Source organism: Camelus bactrianus, chromosome 18 (assembly GCF_048773025.1).
Source record: "Camelus bactrianus isolate YW-2024 breed Bactrian camel chromosome 18, ASM4877302v1, whole genome shotgun sequence".
Lineage (NCBI taxonomy): Eukaryota > Metazoa > Chordata > Mammalia > Artiodactyla > Camelidae > Camelus > Camelus bactrianus.
The window spans coordinates 18,978,772-18,999,283 of NC_133556.1; the positions used below are offsets into that span (position 1 = coordinate 18,978,772).

The following is a 20,512-nucleotide window of genomic DNA, read 5'->3' on the forward strand; positions in this document are numbered from 1 at the left end:
TGAACTGAACTGAGTCTCTGAGGTCAGTCCTGGGAATCTCTCTATTTTTTAAAAGGTGATTCTGATGCAGCCAGTCCAGATTGGCATTTGGGAACCACCAGTTTTGGCACAAAGTATTGGCACAGCCAGCATATTCTGAAGACAGAGAGCCAGAATGTTTAAAATTGGGAGTAGCTGGGACGTCTGAAACGTATACAACTGCACTCTGGGTCTCTCCAAAGCTCTGACCCCCTGCAGGAACACCTCCCCGCTCCTGGGGAAGATGGCGGCCAAGGTCACCTCACCTGGTCACTCATGTCTCCAGACTCCCAGAGGGCGAACACCTTCTGCTCATCCGGGGAAGCAGCAGTCTGTGGGGGAAACTAACCAAGGCCGAGGTGTGAGCTGGTCATTTGTCTTTCCCACACAGCTCCACCTCCCCCGGGCCCTCCCAGTCTGTACCGGCCCAGTTCTGGGAACAGGAGTTCCAGTCCCAGCTCCTGCCATTCACTAGCTGTGGGCGGTGGGCAATTGCACCTGTGTCTGCTTCTCATCCTCACCACAGGGAGGAGGCCAGCCACACCCTACCCGGCCCGAAGCCCACAGATGGGCTGGATAAGGTGGAGAAGCGGGTGTTTCTGTTTTTCCCATTAGCCTGGCATCAGCTCACCTCCCTGCTTTAACATCCAGTGTCGTCCTGCCCTAAATACCAACCCTCAGGTGTGTCCTGAGAAGCACTCCCGCCCCCCGAAACTCCTTAGGAATATCCTGGGGATTTCTTTCAATCCCTTCTCACAAGGGCCACGTCAGCATGGGTTAAAGACCCTGCCTGACTCCGTTCACCAGGGTCCAAAGGTGGACCAAGGAAAGGGTGGCCCAGGCTCGTGGTACCCGTACCCGGAGAAGAGGGTTGGAGGAAGGGGGCACCTGGTCTTGGTGCCACAACACAAGTAACAGCAGCGGTTACTACCACATAAAGCCCCAGGTGGGACTGTAAATTTACAATCTCATTTGCTCATTAGAAACCAGAGAGGTAGCAAGGTGCTGCTGCCCCCTACTCTCCAAGAGGAAAGTCCAGTTCAGAGAAGTTTACTCACTGTCCATGGTCACACAGCTAACAAGTAGCAGAACCAAGAGTTAAGTCTTTGTCTTAACTCACTGTCCCTAGGCCTCAGCTCCCTCACGTGAAAAAAACGAGGCTGGACAGGTTTGAGCGATCTTCCACCTGGACATGACTATGACATGGTCCCCACATCAGGATCACGAGAAGGGACATTGGTGACAGAGCTACAGAGAGGGCCAGGGCCTCCTGCAGCTGCCAGTCCTACCGAGAAGCGGCAGCCAGAGCAGGTCGCGGGGCTGGCCCACTGCATGGGCCTTCCGTCCACTCCCGCTGCCCAAGACAGCCTTGCTCACATCAGGCAGACACCCCTCCCTTGCCCGGCTCAGTCAGCGAAAGGCAGGTCTGCAGATAAATGGACCCATTTGCTGGGTGGACAGTGTGGCTCCAAATAGGGCAAGGCTCCCAGTACTCTAGTACCTTCTGCAGAGACCTCAGCAAGGAGGCTCCCTGTCGCGAGGGCCAGATCCCTCAGGGCAGCCCAGCCAGCCTGAGACCCGGGGCCTCTTGTCCTAGTTTCTGCTCCTCACATACACAGGGATGGGCCTTTGCCTCAGGTCACCCAAGGCTGTGGGTGCTTCTGACCTCGGACTGCAAATGTCAGTGCTCCCTTGTTAAGAGGCAGACACAGCCCCGCCTCACTCTGCTTGCTGCAGGTCTGGACAGAGCCTGGGCGGAGAGGGTGACTGGCACAGCCCTCCCGGGGCCACAGCCAGGCTCCCTTCACTTGCAGCTCAGGGAGATGGTCTCCAGTAGTCCCTCTGCTCTTACATTTCCTCCCCTCTGAGGCCCCTTCCAATGGCAGGACAAGGAGACAAGAAGCCTGGGGTGGGGACGCGTGCCCTGCACCCACAGGCCTGGCACCAGAAACGCTAATCGAAAGGCCAGAGCCCACACTGGCCAGCTAGCCTCTACAGACAGGGAGGCCTGCTGGGACCCAGGCACAGGAGGAGCCCTGGTGAGAGGGTTGTTCATCTGACTTGAAGCAGAAAGGATTTAAGACTTGGAGCCACTATACTGAGGTTCAAACCCCAGCTCTGCCACTTCCTGGGTACGTGACATTTACACAAGTTCACTTTACTTCTTTGGAATTCAGTTTCTCCACCTGCGATTGCAAGGAAGATCAAATGACACTAGATGTGAAATCATCCTGAAAAATGGCAAAGCTGACAGGAGTGAGTGTGGTGCCGGCAGGGGAGGGGACTAGACCCCAGGACACGGAGCCGGCGTGACCGAGGCCCTGCTGTGTACTGAGCAACGGGCGCCGGCCTTCAGACTCTCACTGAGCCCTGACCAAAGCCCCGGGACACAGCAACGCACACTCACCCATGTCAGAGGAGGGCGCAGAGCCGAGGGGTTGTCTGGCCCAAGCTCACACACACAACCACATGGGAGCCAAGATTCAAACCAAAGCTGGCAGTCTCCCAAGTCCCCATGCCACTCCCCCCTAAACAGCTGTTACCCCAAAGCCGGCAGGGCTCAGGCCACTCGGGTGACCAGACTTCTCTCCAGGGCCTGCCTAGAAGCCCTCTGAGGAGCCGGGGGGCCTCGTCTGCCGCTTATCCCGCAGGCGCTACTTACAGGCACCAGTATCTGCTTGCAGCCGGCGGCCAGCACCGTGTCCTGCAGCATGCGGTCCGAGATGCCGCTGAACAGCGTGTGGCCCGGGGGCAGGCTGGCCAAGTGCAGGTTGAAGAGGCGCTTGAGTTCGCTCAGCGTGAGCACAAACTGTCTCTGGAAGGTGGCCTCCACGAAGGCCCTCAGTTCCCGGGCCACGGGGGTGCCGGCACAGCCCGGGGGCGGGTGGCCATTGAAGCTGTCCCCGCCGGCCGGCCGCCCTCCCGGCAGCCCGTTGGCCAGCCTGCTGTGGAGGCCCGCGCTGGGCGAGGTGTCCATGGGCTCCTCATCCTCCTCCGCCGCCCGCTCCTCCTCCTCCTCCCCCTCCTCGCTCATGGGCTCCTCCTTGATCCGCACCCCGGGCAGGACCGTGGACACCCGCAGCTGCTCCTTCCTCCGCTGCAGCTCCCGCTCCAGCAGCACGTGGTTCTGCTGGGCCTGTCTTTTGGCGACTTGGACCCGCTGGTCCCCGGAGACCAGCCCAGCAGGCCCTGTGGGGAGAGGCAGGGCTGCTCAGGAGGGTTCAGAACGTGCAGGGAAGACCCACGCCCCTCTGCCCTTCCATCCCGACAGGGGCCACCCTGCTGACCAGAGAGAGGGACAGGAAAAGTGCAGGTCAGCCGAAGCAGAAGCAAGTGGCCCAGCCCACCTTTCACGCCACCCCACCCAGGAGGTATTCGGCTCGGCCAACAACAAGGAAAGAACAGAACTGGGGAAATCAGAGGCCCAAGCCAGGTGGGTTACTGCCAGCAGCTCCCCCTGTCCCACCACCTCTGGAAACCCAAGAGGGTGAGAAGTCTCAGGGGCCTGGAGCCCAGCCCCAGCCCCGGAGCACAGCGGCTTCCGTCCCCAAGGTGTGGTCTGCGGGGCAGGGGAGGCGGGCACAGAAGGGCGGCCAACGGTGAGTCACACACCCCCTAACCGCTCAGCCCCGCTCCAGGCCAAGCCCTGCTGGAGGCAGTGCCGGGGTCAGGGGCCCACCCAGCCAACACCCCTCCACACCTGATTGTCCATCTGGCTTCTTTGGCATGGCTTCCTTCACAAGATTATAAACTTTTTCCAACCTGAAAAGAAGAGTAAACCCTCTTAACTTTAAACCTTGTTTCCCATCATCTGCTTCCCCCTTAAGCCCCGGACATCCTGGTCACTGCAGACGCCACATGCTTAGAGCTCCAACTGTCTCTCCCCACAGCCCCCGGGGCCGGGGTTGGGGGGTGGCAGCCCATCCCTCCCTCCCTCAGCTGGCCCCTGGCCAGCCTGCCGTGGCCCACACGAGCCCGGGCTCTTGCGCCTGAGGGTTTCCTCTCCTCCCCAACCCCTCAGAACACTCGTCAGCTCTGATCAGCAGGAAGTAGCTCTGCCGGGGGTTCTGGGATCAGCAAGCATCCACCTGAGTGGAGGAGGGGTGCACAGAGCCCCAAATTTGCATTCACTGCCCCTGGAGGCAGGGAGGCTGGGGGCACAACCCAGTGTTCCTCTGCCTGGCTGCCCCTCACCCCGCCCAGCAAGCTCGTACTTGGCCTGGATGCCCGTCCACAGCATGTGCTGCCGCTGGACCACATCTGGATGCTTCTTGATGAACTCCCCGTCATAAGGCAGTATGAACTCCCAGCCTTTGTTGATCCTCACTACAGCCATGTGCTCCAGAAAGTCCTTCACGTCTTCGGCACAGAGCTGGGGTGAGGGGGGCAAAGGTGAGACATGACCAGGTCAAACACCCCGCTCAGCCCCCATCCCTCCAGTGGTGGGGCCCAGGCCTCAGATCAAGAAGAACATCACTTACTTTAGTCACCGTGGCCACCTCTTTCCTTACCACCCACCGACTCTGCGTGAACTTCCACATCTGAGGGAGAAAAAGAAGCCTGTTTCCAGGACGCAGAAACAAACGCACCTCAGACTGTCCTGGGAGCCCGAGATGAGGCTCCAGAGTGGCGGCTCCCAGCCTGGGTCTGGGTCCTGGCTGTGTGGCTGTGGGCAGTCACTTCAACTCTGAGCCTCCGCTTCCTTCTCTGTAAACGACCTCCAGGAGGGTAGCTGGACCCACCGCACCCCATCCACACCACAAAAGCTCCCTGGGGTGTGGGATGTCTTGCCCCCTCTGTCACCTACAACAATGCAGATTTGACTAGACCCTCTCCCAGACCCCTAGATGTGATGGTGTCTACACGGACAGAGCAGGGCTGACAGGCAGCTAAGGGTGAACAGCACATGTGTGTGGTTAGCAAGGCTGGGAGTCAATTCTACTGCACCCTGACCCCCCAGAGACAGAAATACCATACAGGCAAGTAGATGCTGAGTGCCCAAAAGAGCTGGGACACCCAGCTGAGAAGAGAGAAAATGCAGACACTCTTTTATTAAACAGCTTAAGGGCTGCCTGGTGTGATCGGGCCTGGACGTGAGCTAACCAAGGTCACCGCAGACAGCTCCAAGGAGACAGATCTCAGCAAACAAAGCACAATGCCGAGGTCAAGGGAGGCATTGCAGGTCCCAGCAGCTCAGGCTTCAAGCCCTTGGGAGGGATGCCTTGGCTGGGACTTAAGTTCGAGATGAAGGCGGGAGGTAGGGTGGGGTCATGGGGTGAAGGGACAAGCCAGCTCAGGAGCTGCAGAAGCCCACAGCAACAAGTGCAGGGAACACGCCCGAGGGAAACAGACGCGCCCGGGACTGTGGTGAGCTGGGGATCATCAGCCCGATCAAAGTCGGTGCTGTTTGGGGGTGTGGGTCCAGGGATGCCAGGCTGTCCAGTTGTTCACGACAAGACAGGATTCTGGTTTGTATCATGATTGTGATTTGTAAAAACAGACAACCAAGTCAACACTTTAAAAGCACCACTCGAGAACACAGGCAAAACATTCTCACATAAATCGTAGCAATCTTTCCCTAAGTCAGTCTACCCAGGCAACAGAAATAAAAGCAAAAATAAACAAATGGGACCTAATTAAACTTACAAGCTTTTGCACAGCAAAGAAAATCATAAACAAAATGAAAAGACAACTTACATACTAGGAGAAAATACTTGCAAAGAAGCAATGACAAGGACTTAAAGTTCCAGAATATACAAACAGCTCATATAACTCAATGACAAAAACACAAACAACCCATTCAAAAAATGGGCAGAAGACATAAACAGACATTTCCTCAATGAAGACAAACAGATGGCCTATAGGAACCCTCCTACACTGTTGGTGGGAATTTAATTTGGTACAGGCACTATGGAAAACAGTATGGAGATTCCTTAAAAAATTAAAAATAGAGTTACCATATGATCCAGCAATCCCACTCATGGGCATATATCCAGAGAAAATTCTAATTCAAAAAGATGCATGCCCCTCAATGCTCACAGCAGCACTATTTACAATAACCAAGACATGGAAGCAACCTCAATGTCCATCAACAGATGACTGGCTAAAGGTGTGGTGTGTACACACACACACACACACACACACACACGAATATTATTCAGCCATAAAGAATAAAATAACGCCGTTTGCAGCAACATGGACAGACCTAGAGATTATCATACTTAGTGAAGTAAACCAGACATAAAAAGAAAAATATCATATGATATCACCTATGTGTAGAACCTAAAAAAAATGACACTAATGAACTTATTTATAAAACAGAAACTGACTCATAGACATAGAAAACAAGCTATGGTTACCAAAGGGGAAGGGGGAGGAAGGGATAAGTTAGGAGTTTGGAGTTGGCAGATATAAACTACTATATATAAAATAGACAAAAAACAAGGTCCTCCTGTGTAGCAGAGGGAACTCTATTTGATAGATTATAATAACCTATAATGAAAAAGAATATATATATGTATAACTGAATCATTTTGCTGTACACCAGAAACTAACACAACATTGTAAATCAACTATATTTCAATTAAAAATAAAGTAAAGTAAAATAAAACAAAATAAAATAAAACAAAATAAAATCACTCAGCTCAAATGGTTATGGGCCTTCAGTTTGCAACCCCCAGGCTAGAGGAACTCAACTCAAAGCTTCTGATGAAGGCGGAGGCTCCAGGATCCGAGAGGAAGGAGAAAGGCAGAGCCGTCAGCCCCGACCTCTGTGCCGCCTGCCCCACCCACCCCGCTCCCGCCCTCATCCCAGATCACACTTACCTGCCCTCTGCTCCATGCCTGGGCCAAGGTCCTGGATGCCCTGTGCTGCCCCCATCCTCCTCCCACAACCACCCCCTCAGGAAGCCAGAGAGCCCAGGCACTTACAACAAAGTCCCGGCCTCTGCAGAGCACCTCGGCAGGCACGCCGCTGTGGGGACTGGAGGAGTCCTTGGGGTACAGGATGTCGCTGCCAACGAGATGGGGGTGGCATGTCAGTCCCCGGGCTCAGTTCCTCTGCCTCCCCTCCCTCAGGCTCCGAGTGGAAGCCCAGGCATCACCATGTGGCAGTAACATGAACATACTCTGCAGTTTACTTGGCCAACCAACTGTGGAATGATAGACTTTTCTGCAATGAATTACTTTTTTGAAAATTTAAAATAATTCATATTTTGACAGACTTTATTCTACATCATACTTTCTAAAAAGTGAGTATTAATGTACTTTATATTCTACCATTTAAAATGAGTATAATTCAAGGGCCATAAAATGTAGCCACACTGTACTTACCAAGGGACCACCATGTGCCAGCCATTATACTAAGTACCACGGATAGAGAGAGTCAAAACATTCAGTCCCTGCCCCCTTGAAAATGACACTCTAGTGGAGAAGGCAGATAGTCTAGAGGAGGAATCACAGAAGACAAACTGCCAAAAGACAGCAAGCCACAAACCCAAGGCCTATGAACCCCCAACAGGATAAATAAAAAGAAATTCACACTTAGGCACATGTTAATGAGCTTGGAAAGCCAAAACAAGAGAAAATCTTAAAAGTGGCCAGAGAAAAATAAAGGAATAGGTATCAGACGGTGGGTCATGGACTAGCCCGACGAGAGAGACAATGGAAGTCAAGTTCCTAGGAAACTATACCAGTGTGTGGAAGGAAAACAATCAGCCTAGATGTCCTACAGTCTGTAAAAATATCCTTCAAGAGTACGGGTGAAATAGCCATTTCTAAGTGAAGAAAAACCAAAGAAGTTCATCACCCGCAGACCTGCACTAAAAGAACTACCACAGCATTCCTTAGCAGCAGGAAATTATCCCAGACAGGAAGTCAGAGATGCAGAAACAAATGATGAGCAAAATAAAAGGCAAAGATGTGAGTGGATAATATAATGTCTCGTGGGATTCAAAACAGAATTAAAACATACAAATACAACGACACATGACTTGGGAGGAAGATAAATATGAAATATTCTAGGAGAGGGTATAGCTCAAGTGGTAGAGCACATGCTTAGCATGCACAAGGTCCTGGGTTCAATCCCCAGCACCTCCTCTTAAAAAAAAAAATTCCCCCCCCCCCGCCAAAATAAAATAATACAATAAGTAAATGATAAAATTTAAAATATATATATTCTAAGGTCACTGAATTGTCATGGATGAGAGTAGAAAACAGCAATTAATATTAAACTTTGAGTTACAAATGTACGCAGGGTAATCACTAAGAGTCAAGGGTACCTTCCACATTAGTGGAGGGGAAATTAAATAAGGAAAGAATTCAGTAGAAGAATGAATATAAAATGCAATGTAGGCAGGACAAACAAAGTATCATGGTAGATTTAAACCCGAAACATCAGTAATGGCATGAAATTTAAACGGATTAAGAGCTCCTGTTAAGGATGAACTTACCTCTTCACCACCCAGTTTCCTTGGACTAACATCGCCACCTTCTGGATGCCACGCAGAACAGCCATGGAATCGATGGAGGGGCCCAGGAGGCTCATCAAGTTGGCAAAAGGCATGACCTTCACTGAGGAGGACGCAGGAGACATCAGACAAGAGGGAGGGGCCTGGGCCGTCCCTCTCCCCAGCACGTCTCTAGAGCTTCAAGCTCACAGAACAAGCCCAGCCCGTGAACACTAAGGATGACACTGGCACCAGGAACAGCTGACATTCACTGGCGGCTTATTGCATGTGGGCATGTGCATCTCACCGAGCCCTGGAGCAGACACCCATGAAGACTGAGGAGTGTCTTGTGAGGAAGACTCTCACTGCTCAGCCCAGGAAGGTTTCAAAACACACCCATGGCTGAAGTGGCTAGGGTCAGGGTCAGGATGTGAGTGGCAGGGTCAGGATATGAACCCAGGCTGTCTGGTTCCATAGTTCATGCACTCAGCCACTGTGTCCTGCTCACCCCCACCCACTGCGTCCCCAGCCAAGTGAGCAGGGGCAGGGCCTGGGGAAGGCCCCACGTCTTTTGTAGGAAGGCCAGCAGCCTGGCCCCCTGGGAGCTCCCCTCTCTGCTCGGGCCCCAGGAGACCCTCCTGCTGGCATCTCAGAAGAGCCCAGGGCCTGGAACTCAGCTCTGAGGTTCAAGGCTCACATCCACCCCAAAGGTTCTGGCCTTCAGAGTCCCACCTGCGTGAAGCCAGGTGAGGGCACCACAAAGAGTGCAAGTAAACACGCTTCATTATGAAAATGAACATAGCGCACATTTGTTCACATGCAAGGCTCTGTGTAAGCCCTTTAGAAGCCTCACCTCAGCCCCTGGAGTTATCTTAGACCCCTTCTACAGAAAAACAGTCTAAGGCTCAGAAGGTCAGTGACCTGTCCAAGCTCACCCAGCAGGGGAGTGGCAAGGACCTGGAGCGGCCCACCACCCACTCAAGGACAGCTGTACAGCTGGGTGGGCTTGGGGTAGTGGGGGCCTCTGGCCCCTTGGTCCTGAAGTCTGTCCCTGACTCTATTTCCCCAGGAGGCGGCAGAGCTGGAGTGCCCTGGAGGACAGGGGTGCCCACCCACCATTCTTCATCAGGATCTTGATCTGGTCAGCCAGGGGCAGGGTGCGCAGCTGGGCCATGGACAGGACATTGCTGGGGGCCACTGGTTTGTCTCTGTTGAAAACAAAGGGGAATGGTTAGAGGAGACTGGGATGGGGGGTTCGGGGTGGGGAAGGGGGAGCATCCAGCCCGCCTCTACTCACTTCTCCTCCTCCTGGCTGGGAGGCATCAGCATCATGAGGTACTCACTGTGGGGAGAGGGGGCAGCGTTAGCGGCTCCCAGGGCTCTGTCCTTGTCCCACCCCTGCCCTTGAACCAGGCTGTATCCAGGCTGGGGGAGCGAGGGACAAAGACCCCCCCACCCCTCCCCAAACTCAGAGAAAGGAGGACCATGTCTTCCCACCTCCCCCCTCTTCTGGCCCCACCCAACCCTACAGAAGGGGCCACAGTCCCAAGGGAGGACCCACGCCAGAAGGACCCTCCTGGGGCCAGTGTCAGGCTCAGCAGCCCTTAGGACGTAGCACCCTGGCCCGGCCAACCCCACCTGGGCGACTTGACGAGCTCCGTGTTCTCTACCCCGCTGGAGCCCTGGCACAGCAGGTACTGGCGCTCGTGCTCAGAGCGGCTGTCCTGCGGGAGGAACAGGGAGCGGAGGGGCCTCAGCCAACAGCCCGGGCCTGCGGGGCCTGAGCTCTGCCATCCACAGGTCTCACCCCTCAGCCAACTTCCGCTCCAGCCACCCACTGTCCTGCTCCAAGGCTGGCCACAGGATCACATCCAACCTCCTGAGCACGGCACTCAAGGCCTCTGCGATGAGGCCTCCACCAGCCACCTTCCTGCCTTTACAGTGCGCAGCCCCAGCCCCTGTGCCTCAGCGCCGTCCTCGGTACGAGAACACTGAGAGCAATGACCAAAACAGCTAACATTCACTGAGCCCCTTCTACGTGCCAGGCTCTGTTCCAACAGCTGTGTATACACCAACTCATCTCATCCCCCAACTCCCCCAAGAGTTATGATGCTAGGTACTGTTATTAATTCCATCTTACAGATATGGAAACTGAGGCTTAGAGAGGGTAAGTAACCAGCCTAAGGCCACACAGGAGGAAACAGCAGAGCTTCTGGAAGTCTGACCCAAAGTCCAAGGCTCTGTCAACACAAGTCTCTTTCAGGAAGTTTCCAGGGAGATCAGGAGTTGTTCCTCCCCCAGAAGTATGTTGGGGAGCCTTCGCCTATGGTGTCTTTGTGAGCTAATATTCAATTGCTTCCCTTGCCCAATATACAGTTCCAAGGACCGGGTTCTAAGTCAAGCATAGTAGAAATCACCGCTGTCCGGTACACAGAGAACTCGGCCATGGTACAGATGGCCAGTTATCCACGGAGCATCCCATGAAACATATAGCCTTTGTTCAGGGCCCATGATGCACAAAAAAACGTAACCAAACACTAGTCCCTCTCCAAGCCCAGCAAGATGCTCATCCGTAGAGAGAGCCCAGGGGGCCACAACCCCCAAGCGGGGAAAAGCAGACTCACTCCCGTGGGGCACACGCTAGGTGGGAAGGTGGGAACGAGCACAAACTACCCACAGGAGTTAACCCCTCTCCTGTGGCCACAACTGCATCTGAAGTAAATCAGAGGTGGAACAACGAGGCCACCAGGTAACACATCCTGGGCGCTGGGGCCTGTCTCCCAGGACCCCGCCCCGGCCGTCCAGGGAACCCCGGCTCACCCTCAGGCCGTAGTAGTGCAGGTGGACCCAGGGCTCCTCCGCGTGCTTCTTCTGCAGGAACTCGTAGGACTGCACGCGGCGCTGGCGGGCCTGCTCGGACTCAGGCCGGGAGAACCGCACCTGGGAGAGGGGAGAGGGGTCACGACCGCAGGCCTGGGACACTTCCTGGGCTGCCAGCCCAGCGCCCGCCAGGCGGCCAAAGAACTCCACGTCTGAGGCATTTCCCGCTCCCACCCCACCCTCCACCTCTGGCACAGGTCTTTGAATTCATTTCCAACCATGTGCTTCTCTGTGACGTGCGACACAGCCAGGGAGTGGTGTCCTCTGGCTTCTGCCTGCTCAGCACCCAGTCCATCCCCACTCCCAGTTTTCTGTTAGAAAACTCCTTTCCCCTTCAGTTCAGGAGCGCTAATACCCCTCCCCCAAGTCCCACCCACACGCGCTCCCAGCTCCAGCAGGGAGCAGACACGTGACTCAGTCTGAGCACCGAATCCTCTTAGTCACGGGGGTGGTTCAGGGCTGGCCAAGTCAAAGAGTCCAGTCTGGGACTTCAGTTAGAAGTAATGAGAGAACAGTTTCTTTTCCTCTGGGGTCTTGGAAGCTGGGAGGATGTGAGCTAGGACAACTCTTTCTACTGCTGGAGGCAGGCACACTGCCTAAGAAAGAGGCTAAAAGAGGAAGGCAGAAACTAGTGATGGAGAAACCAGGCTTCGATGACAGATTCTGGGCACCTGAATCCAGCCATAGCTGAAGCTACCCTGGAAAGTTCCAGTTTTCAGTAACAGGGACCAGCCATTTTTGGCTCACACCAGGCAGATCTGGGTTTCTGTTGCTTAGAGACCAGATGGAGCCAAGCCCTGACTCACCCCTCTTGTGAAAGGCACCTGTGCAGGGGCGCTGGCTAGATGACAGACTCCTAGGATTCTATGCAGAGCCTTTAAAAGCACACAGGCCTAAGAACGTCTTTTTAAACAAGTGTCAGTGGGTCCCCGAGGAGGGAAGAAGGCATCTGAGGTCATCCAACAAGCTACCCCGAGAACAGGATGAGCACCAACTGCCCCATGTTGGTTAAGCCAACACCTGCCCATCTCCAAGGACCTGCACACACTCACCACAATCAGCCACACTGATGTACCATTTGTATCGTTATCTGTGCTGTACTTTTCTTTAAATACTCATTTTAACCTAAATATGCTTAAAGACAGTAAACTTTATAAACCATAAGTGGAAGGTCAATATTCTTCTAAGATGCTTTAGAACACACAAATAACTGTTAAGATAGAAACTTCTATCCATGCACCCTGAAATAATAGACTTATACAATTAATTAACAAGGTTTTGGCTCCATTAAGACATAGGCTTTACGGCACAGACTACGTCTGTGGGTTCACTGGGGCCCTGGTTTCCTCTTACCAGGCAATTCCAACCAAGCCTCAGGATACCCCCCTTCTTATATACACCCAGGGCCGCAATCCAGTTTACAGCTGGGACAGCTGAGGCTGGCAAGAGGTTAGACAATCTCTCCGGGTAGCCCAGCAACAGGGCTCTAAGAGATGGACGCTGTTTCTGTATCTGTTTCACCCCAGAGCCCACATTCTGTGCAGACCCTCCCACCCCTCGCTGCCTCCAGACAGCTGAGCTACACCGGTGGCCCTGCTGCCTCCCAGGCCACTCTCTCTGTGGGCCAGAACTCACCGTGATCTGCTTCACATCTTCTTCTGCTTCGTCCTGCGAAGAGTCTCCCGCTGCAAAAGAAAAGGCCCTGCTTGCAGCCTCTGGAGGAGCTCCCAGCTCCCCGCTCTCTGCCTCACCACCAGGCAGGCTCAAGCAGCGGTGTCTGTGACTTCTCCTTCTAGACAGAGGTAGTTGTGTAAGTCAGTGGTTCTCAATCGGACATAAATGATGACGTGTTTGGTTGTCAGAGCTGTGGGGTTGGGTGCTACCGGCACCCAGTGGGCAGAGGCCAGGGGTGCTGCTAAGGATCCTGCAGTCCATCCCTTCAGTACTTCTCCCCGTGACCCACCCATCCCACCAAGATGCAGACAGACCTGGGGGCTGGGGGGGCTCACCCTCATTGGCTGCCTCCCTCTCACGGTGCTTGGCGTCGGCCTTATCCAGGTAGGAGAAGCTGGGCCGCAGCTGCAGGATGCCGTGTAAAGGTGTCAGGTGGAGCTCACCTGGCAGAGGAAGATGGGCTTGGACCTGACTCTAGGAGCTGAGGCTGACCCACCCAGCTTGGCTCAAGGGAGTCACCAAGGGCCTCGGACTCCCCTGAAGGCTTCAGCCCACTGCCGAACCACCTCCTATCTCTGCTCTAGCCCCCAGTCCCAGAGCCATGGGACCACTAGACCAGGCCAAGAACCATTCCCAGCCACGACCCCAGCAGCCCGGGATGCCCAGCGTGGGTACCTTGCCTGTACAGCGCAGCAGCGTAACGGGACGTGTTACTGGTGGTCTGGGAAGAGCAGAATGTCTGCTTGTCCATCAGCTTCCTAGGAGAACAGTGAGAACAGATGTCGCGAGGAAGGAAGCTCCAGGCTCAGGCCTGGCAGGCACAGCCCCCTCCACCCCAACCCTAAAATCCAAAAGCCAGGGACCAAGACCACAGGACAGGCTACATGTGCTGCAGGAGGGAAGCTGGGGATGAGGAAACCTTGTCTGTGGCCCAAGAGACAAGCAGTGGGTGGGAGCTCCCACTCCCAGGTTTCTGCTCGGCCCAGGAAGACCTTGGTCAGGGGAGCCATCTCAGGAGAGAAGAAGTTTCCCACGGGGACGGGTCTGAGCCAGGTCCAGTTGTGCAAAGGTGGGATGCTGGTGGGGAGCCCAGCAATGGGGCACAGGGCCTAGATGTCTCCAAGGGCTTTGGAAGGCTCATACTTGAAGAAAGTGGAGCTCGGAGGCCTGAGGCCCAGGGAACTCACGAGGAGTACGTGCTGGTCTCGTCGGCGCAGGCGCCATCCACGTTCAGCGCGATCTGCTCCCCTTTGCTGCGGCAATAGTTGGGATTCAGGGTGTCGATGGCCATCTCAAGCTCCACCTGGAGGCACCAAGCACCCCACCAGCTATGAGGACCCCAAGGCACAGTCCTCAGGGGATCCCCCAAACTCGCCATGGCCACCTCCTAACCCCAGCCCCTGCCAATCCTGACCCTGCCCAGAAGCAGGAGAACCCCCTTATCAGGCCTTATCCTGTCCACGCCATCTCGTTCTCTATTTCATCTGAAGCCTCACTCCTCCCTGGCCTCTCTGGGGCTGCCCACTCCCTTTCTTTCTGGAATTCCTTCCTTCCTCAGCTTTCAAGGCCCTGTAAGCTGCTGCTTTTTCTTCCTATCTCTCCAATCACTCCTCTGGGCTTCCAGCCCCCAAAAGGCCTGTCTCTTGGCTTCTTCCAGCTCCCACCCTGTTGGCCCCTCACCCGCCCAATCAAACAGGCAGCCCCACCTTCTGCTGCTTGGGCTTGATCTTGGCTGAGAGGTGAGGAATGTCATCATAGGTCATCGAGGCTGGACGCACAGGGTACTGGGGAGGGGAAGGGAGCCGTCAGTCTGCCTGACCAGAGCTGGGCTCTGGGCCTCTGGCCAAGAATCAATAGCCACCTTCCACCCCGACCCCACACCCAAGCCCAGAGGCCCCTGCTGGTTTCCATCTGCATCCCCTTCTCCCTAGCTCCACCTAGCTTCCTTCCAAAGGGCGGCTGTCAGATGTCTTTGGTTTCCGAGGGATACGCCTAGGCATCAGGAACCCAAGCAGGCCCTGGCACGTGGCCCCAGAGCACCGCTGGGCTAGTCAGGGTAAGAGGGTGAGGTCTAACTGCCAGTTTACAGCCCGTGCAGGTAGAGAGGGACCAGTGACAGGAGACCACAGGAAGCCAAGAGGGAAAACAAGGCCCAAACGCCGCTCACTACTGACTCCGGGTGACGGATCTGTGAGAACCACCATCTCATTCTCTCTCTAATTTATATTAGAGTATAAAACTTGAGTGAGACACAGGAAGGGGGGTGGGGAGCTACGTGACTATGCAAAGAGAAGCGCTTATAGGAGTCAGTAAGCGGGAGGGGGTCGCTGCAGCCCGTGACACAGCACAAAACACAGCACGGGCCGCCGCAGGCAGATCTGGGGACAGACAGCTGCGCGAAGCCCGCCGCCCCCTGCCCACTCGCCATCACGGAAAAGCACGCCGCACTACATACACTATTGGCTATTCTACACCAGCCAAGAGGGAGGGGGCTCTACACTCTACTGTAAGGGCGGGGGTGGGGTTCTCGCGAAGCCCCGCTGGATGAACAGGACCCCTGGGCAGAAGGGGGTGGGCAGAGGAAGGTCTCTCTCCTGTTGCTGGTGTGTGGGCTTTTCCGTAATAACAACTTGAAGAGAGAAAGGGAGCTGGTCTACAACTGACCTGCTCAGACAGCCCTCTCTGAGACACAGCATCATTAGGGGTGAGGTTATTTTATGTCACACCTGAACATACTGCTTGAAAATCGCTTCTCTGCTCTGAACACACTGGGGACATCCTTCCACATCAGTCCCCACAGACACACTTTTCCTTTCTTTCTCTCGTGCTGTACATACACTACTGGGTGCGTGGATGACTCATGGTTTGGGGCTACTTTCAAAAAGCTGTGGCTGTCACTGCTGCCACCACGACAGCCTCCAGAATGAGCCTGGTGGAGGGGTGGCAGTGTGTAAAGCACGCCCTCCTTTGTGGGGGCTGCTTGAGATCAGCTACATTGCAGCTCACGGAAATGGCTGTTTCCTAAAAGCTCACTTAAATAGCAACACAGTGACTCCTTCCTGCTTCCTGGGCTGGAGCTTGGGGCAGGAACTTGGAGCTTAGGTCCAGGAATGGCCTGAGGCACAGCTGGTCTGGACTGAGCCCTAGGCTGGGACAGGCTGGCCCATGACAGCCCGAGAGGCCCCTGGTCTGCCAAGGTCCGGGGCAGCTATGCAATTTCCCGGTCTCCGGGAAGAATGGTGGGGAGGAACACAGGTTCTGGAATCAGACCAGCCTGGGTTCCAGCCCTAACTGCCACTTGCTCCATGGGTACTCAGGCAAGCTCCTCGCCTCCCCAAGCATGGGTGTCCTCGCCTCCCAAGGCCACTAGGAGCAGGGAACGAGGCAAATGGAGCTGACATCCGGCACGGGGCCCGGCACCCCATGAACACACACGGGTCCACTGTCACCACCTCCCGTTCCACCATCACTCTGCTGTTGGCCAAGGAAGCAGGTGCACGAGGCCAGCCGGGCCCCAGCCCCAAAGCCTGTGAAGACAGACGCCTGGGGACGGGTGCCAGGCCTCTCCCCAGCACACACGGCGGCTCCTGCCACCCTGTCCCAGGCCCCCTGTGCAGGTTACTAGCTTCCCTGTGCCTCGTTTTCTCATATGCAACATGGGGACAAAAACGCTTAATGACCTGACTGCTGGGAATGTAAAGTGGTGCAAAATAGTTCCTCAAAATGTTAAACACTGTTTCTTTAGGACCCAGGAATTCCACTCCCAGGTATATGCCCAAGAGAAATGAGAACATCCCCACACAAACACTTGGACAGGAATGTTCACAGCAGCATTATCCATAATAGCCAAGCCATGGAAACAACCCAAATATCCATCAACTGATGCACAGGTAAACAAAATGTGGTGTGTATATATCCACACACTGGAGTATACTCATCCATAAACAGGAATGAGGGACTGATCCACGATATAACATGGGTGAACCTTGAAAACATGCTACATAAAAAAGCCAGGCAAGAAAGGCCACATATTACACGACTCCACTTCTGTGAAATGTCCAAAACAGGCAAATCCACAGAGACAGAAAATAGGTTAACGGTTGCCTAGGACCGCAGGTAGGGAAGGGGGTCCAGGCAGCAGCAGCAAACACTTCTTAAAATAGACTTGTGCTTGTCACACCCCCTGTGAATAGACTAAAATCCATTGCATTTACACTTAAGTGGGGAACTTGCATGGTGTGGATTAGATCTCAATGAAGCTGTTATAAAATTACAATAATAATCACCACCACAGGGGTATTGTAGGATGAAGTGAGTTAACATATGTAAAATGCTTAAACAAGTGCCTGCATACAGTCTGTGAGTGATACCCGTGAGCATGATGAACTACTGGCCCAGCCCAGGGGAGGCGGCGGGCGTAAAAACTGGGGGGACTCACAGCTGGAAATCAGGGGTCACCCATGCTGCCCAGAGGCTGCCCCTGAAAGCCCCTCCCTGAGCCTCAATAACAGCGGTGGCCCTCATTCTCAAGCAGCATTCAAACCACTTCAAGATGGACTCATCCAGCGAAGAGGGTATAGCTCAAGTGGTAGAGCGCATGCTTAGCATGCATGAGGTCCTGGGTTCAATCCCCAGCACCTCCATTAAAAATAAATAAATAAACCTAATCATCTCCCCATCATAAAACAAACAAAAGATGGATTTGTCCAAACCCCAAGGGAACCCTATCATCAGGTATTACTACTATCACTATTTTGCAGACAAAAAAACTAAGGCACAGGGAGACTTTTTTTTTTAAAGAACTTCCCCAAAGGCCTGCAGCTAAGTCATGATCGAGCTGGGCCTCAGTCCTGGCAAGCCCAAGTTCATCCACTACATGGTCTGCCTCTCAGAGTTGCCTTGGCTTTCCCATCTTAAAAATGAGAGACTACTATCGACCTGCCCATAAAAGCAAACAGACTGTCTTATCACAGCCTCTGCGCCAAGAACTCCCATTGTTCCTCGCCCATTACTTACGAAGTCTCCACCAGCCACCAACACTTGCTTTCTTCCCCCCTTTACCTTTATGTCCCGTAATTACCTGAAACAGATAGAGCTTCTCTGCCAGACTTTTGGCCAAGTACACGTCGATCTGGGAACAAGGGAAGAAGACTTAACCAGGAGACAGAAACCAGTGCCTGATCTGCCCCAGGCATGCACATGCTCCTCAAATTTCAGGTAAGGGGTAGTGGCCCCTAGAGGCAGTTTCGGGGAGGAGGAAATTGATCTGCTAATGCTAAAAACAAAGGAAACTGAGTCTCCAATCTAGGTATGTCCAGGGTCACCAGCCCAGGTTCACTGTAACCCAATAAAAAATGCATTCCCTGGGGCTGCCCAGATCAGGATGCACCCTAGAGCCCGATTAAAGGCTTATCTGATGAGGATGGGGCAGGGGAGGGATTCCTCCCTGGGCCTCCATCACCTGTCTTGGATCAGCCTGTCATCTGTCTTAAGGTGCACCGATCTGGCCCTACTAGCTTTCTTCTCAACCCTTACTGCCCCCGCCCCACTGCAGTTTACCTTCCAGCTTCCTAGCTCTTCCTCTGAACCATGCCCTCTCCCACCTCCAGGCTTCAAGGATGAGTGAAGGCTCATCAGGCACATGGGAGGCATGTGTGAAGGGAATTCTAGGTGGAGGGAACAGCATGTGCAAAGGCATGGCGGCTCCAGGGTGTGTTCCTGTCTGGGCTGACTCTGGAACGTACCTCCCCAATGTCTGCATCCTAAGACTCATTCTTTGTCAGTTTCAATCCACAGATCCTAAGCTTCCTAAGGGCAGGGACACTGCCTGGCTCACTGCTCACAGCCCCCAGCACACAATGGATCCAGAGAACTGCCAAATGACTAACCCTGGATAAGCCCAGAAAGAATGAATGCTCATTCATTCAACAAATAGTCACTGAGTGATCTATTAAGTGCTAGGCATTGAACTTGGCTTTGCAAAAACAGTGGTGAACAAAACAAAATCGCCACCCTCATGAAGCTTACACTCTAGTGGAAGGAGACTTATGTTTGGGGGCTGAGAAGTGCTATGGTCAAGTGCAAGGCATGGCCAAAGCAAGAGGCTAGGAAAGGTAGGTAGGAGAAGGTCACACGAGGCAGGGTGGTCAGGGAATCCTCCAACGAGGTGATACTGGATCAGACACCTGAAGGAAGTGAAGGGTCAACCAGGGAGGTACATGGGGAAGAAGGTTCTAGGCATGGCGGATGCCCACAGGTCCCAGGCTGGCCTGAGGATGGATGGATGGGAGGGACCCCACCCTGGCAGAAGATGGGAATAGCAGTTACCTCCTGTACGACTGGGTCATCTTCTTCATTGGCCATACTAGGGCGGAGCCAGCTGCGCAGTCCTCGGACTCGATCTGCAAGGAGAGCAAGAGGCCTGGATGTCAGTCAGTCAGCCATGTAACCTGGGCACCTGTTCTGCAACCAGCCCTGCTCTGGGAGGGAGGTGCTTGAGACAAACAGAAACTGATCTTATTTCTACATCTATCACACAGCCAAAAGTGGACAGCCCACTGTATACCCCATTGGCCCCCAAAAAAGAGGCAGAAGCAACTACGCAATGGGAGCAAACAGGTAAATCCAAGTCATCACATGTCAGCTACACCCACGGGAAAGAATATGTGATTTTAGGTTTTAGGGGCTTTCTGATCGCTCACGAAGAATTCACTGCCAGGCAAGAGGATGGAGGCTGGCTAGTCCACAGCCATGATGAATACACTGGAGAAGTAACAGGGAAGCTTTCAAGAGTCTGAGGCATGGCAGGATGAGCAGACAGTCCCAAGGCTTGGGTTCCCAGGTGACTCCACCTCTTATGTTGGATTTTGAAGATGACTTTAACCCCAACCCTGAGTGAGATGACCTCCTTTCTGTGGTTTTGTGTGTTCATGTCTAACAATGACCCTCTTCACATACTTTCCTCTTAATTGCCCCTGTTTTATAACAAGGAGACTGGGATTCGGAGACACTTTTGTGTTTCTTACTCGAATCCCCACAGCAAGAGGACCCACTGGACATCAACACCAGGCCATCCAACTTCAGGTCGCAGCTAGAGGTAGGGAAGCTGAGAGGAGAGAAGAGGGGCGTTCGGGCTGGGCCCTGAAGGACAGAAAGATTTGGACAAGCCAGGACTGCAGAGGGGAGGAGGGATTCCAGGAACAACAGGAAGCACTTCAAGTGCCTGGAGGAGGGAAGGCTGCAGGTCTCCGTGACAGAGGGTGAGCACACTGTCCCTGTGGGGAAGGGGCGGGCGAGACTGGTTCCAAGATCCCCGGGGATACTAAATTCTATGGATGCTCAAGTCTCTTATATAAAATGGCACAGTACTTGCGTATAACCTCCACACATCCTATACTTTAAATCATCTCTAGAATATCTACAATACCTAATATAATGTAAGTGTTATGTAGATAGTTACATGTAGAAATACAACGTAAATGCTATGTAAATAG

General features: G+C 53.8%; 1 protein-coding gene across 1 annotated transcript in view; it reads right to left on the reverse strand.

Moving 5' to 3' along the window:
• Nucleotides 1-20,512, reverse strand: part of POLR3E (RNA polymerase III subunit E) — a 28,791-nt gene that overhangs the window by 3,815 nt on the left and 4,464 nt on the right. Inside the window, exons 2-19 of the mRNA XM_074346221.1 lie at nucleotides 19,347-19,420; nucleotides 18,100-18,150; nucleotides 14,726-14,803; nucleotides 14,207-14,322; nucleotides 13,695-13,777; nucleotides 13,355-13,462; nucleotides 12,981-13,030; nucleotides 11,286-11,405; nucleotides 10,104-10,189; nucleotides 9,763-9,807; nucleotides 9,582-9,673; nucleotides 8,469-8,589; nucleotides 6,949-7,030; nucleotides 4,500-4,559; nucleotides 4,233-4,390; nucleotides 3,719-3,780; nucleotides 2,681-3,207; nucleotides 285-362 (exon numbers count right to left, since the gene is read on the reverse strand). Of these exons, the coding sequence (XP_074202322.1) occupies nucleotides 285-362; nucleotides 2,681-3,207; nucleotides 3,719-3,780; nucleotides 4,233-4,390; nucleotides 4,500-4,559; nucleotides 6,949-7,030; nucleotides 8,469-8,589; nucleotides 9,582-9,673; nucleotides 9,763-9,807; nucleotides 10,104-10,189; nucleotides 11,286-11,405; nucleotides 12,981-13,030; nucleotides 13,355-13,462; nucleotides 13,695-13,777; nucleotides 14,207-14,322; nucleotides 14,726-14,803; nucleotides 18,100-18,150; nucleotides 19,347-19,382 (1,953 nt within the window). The 5' untranslated portion in view covers nucleotides 19,383-19,420. The remainder of the gene's footprint in view (nucleotides 1-284; nucleotides 363-2,680; nucleotides 3,208-3,718; nucleotides 3,781-4,232; nucleotides 4,391-4,499; nucleotides 4,560-6,948; nucleotides 7,031-8,468; nucleotides 8,590-9,581; nucleotides 9,674-9,762; nucleotides 9,808-10,103; nucleotides 10,190-11,285; nucleotides 11,406-12,980; nucleotides 13,031-13,354; nucleotides 13,463-13,694; nucleotides 13,778-14,206; nucleotides 14,323-14,725; nucleotides 14,804-18,099; nucleotides 18,151-19,346; nucleotides 19,421-20,512) is intronic.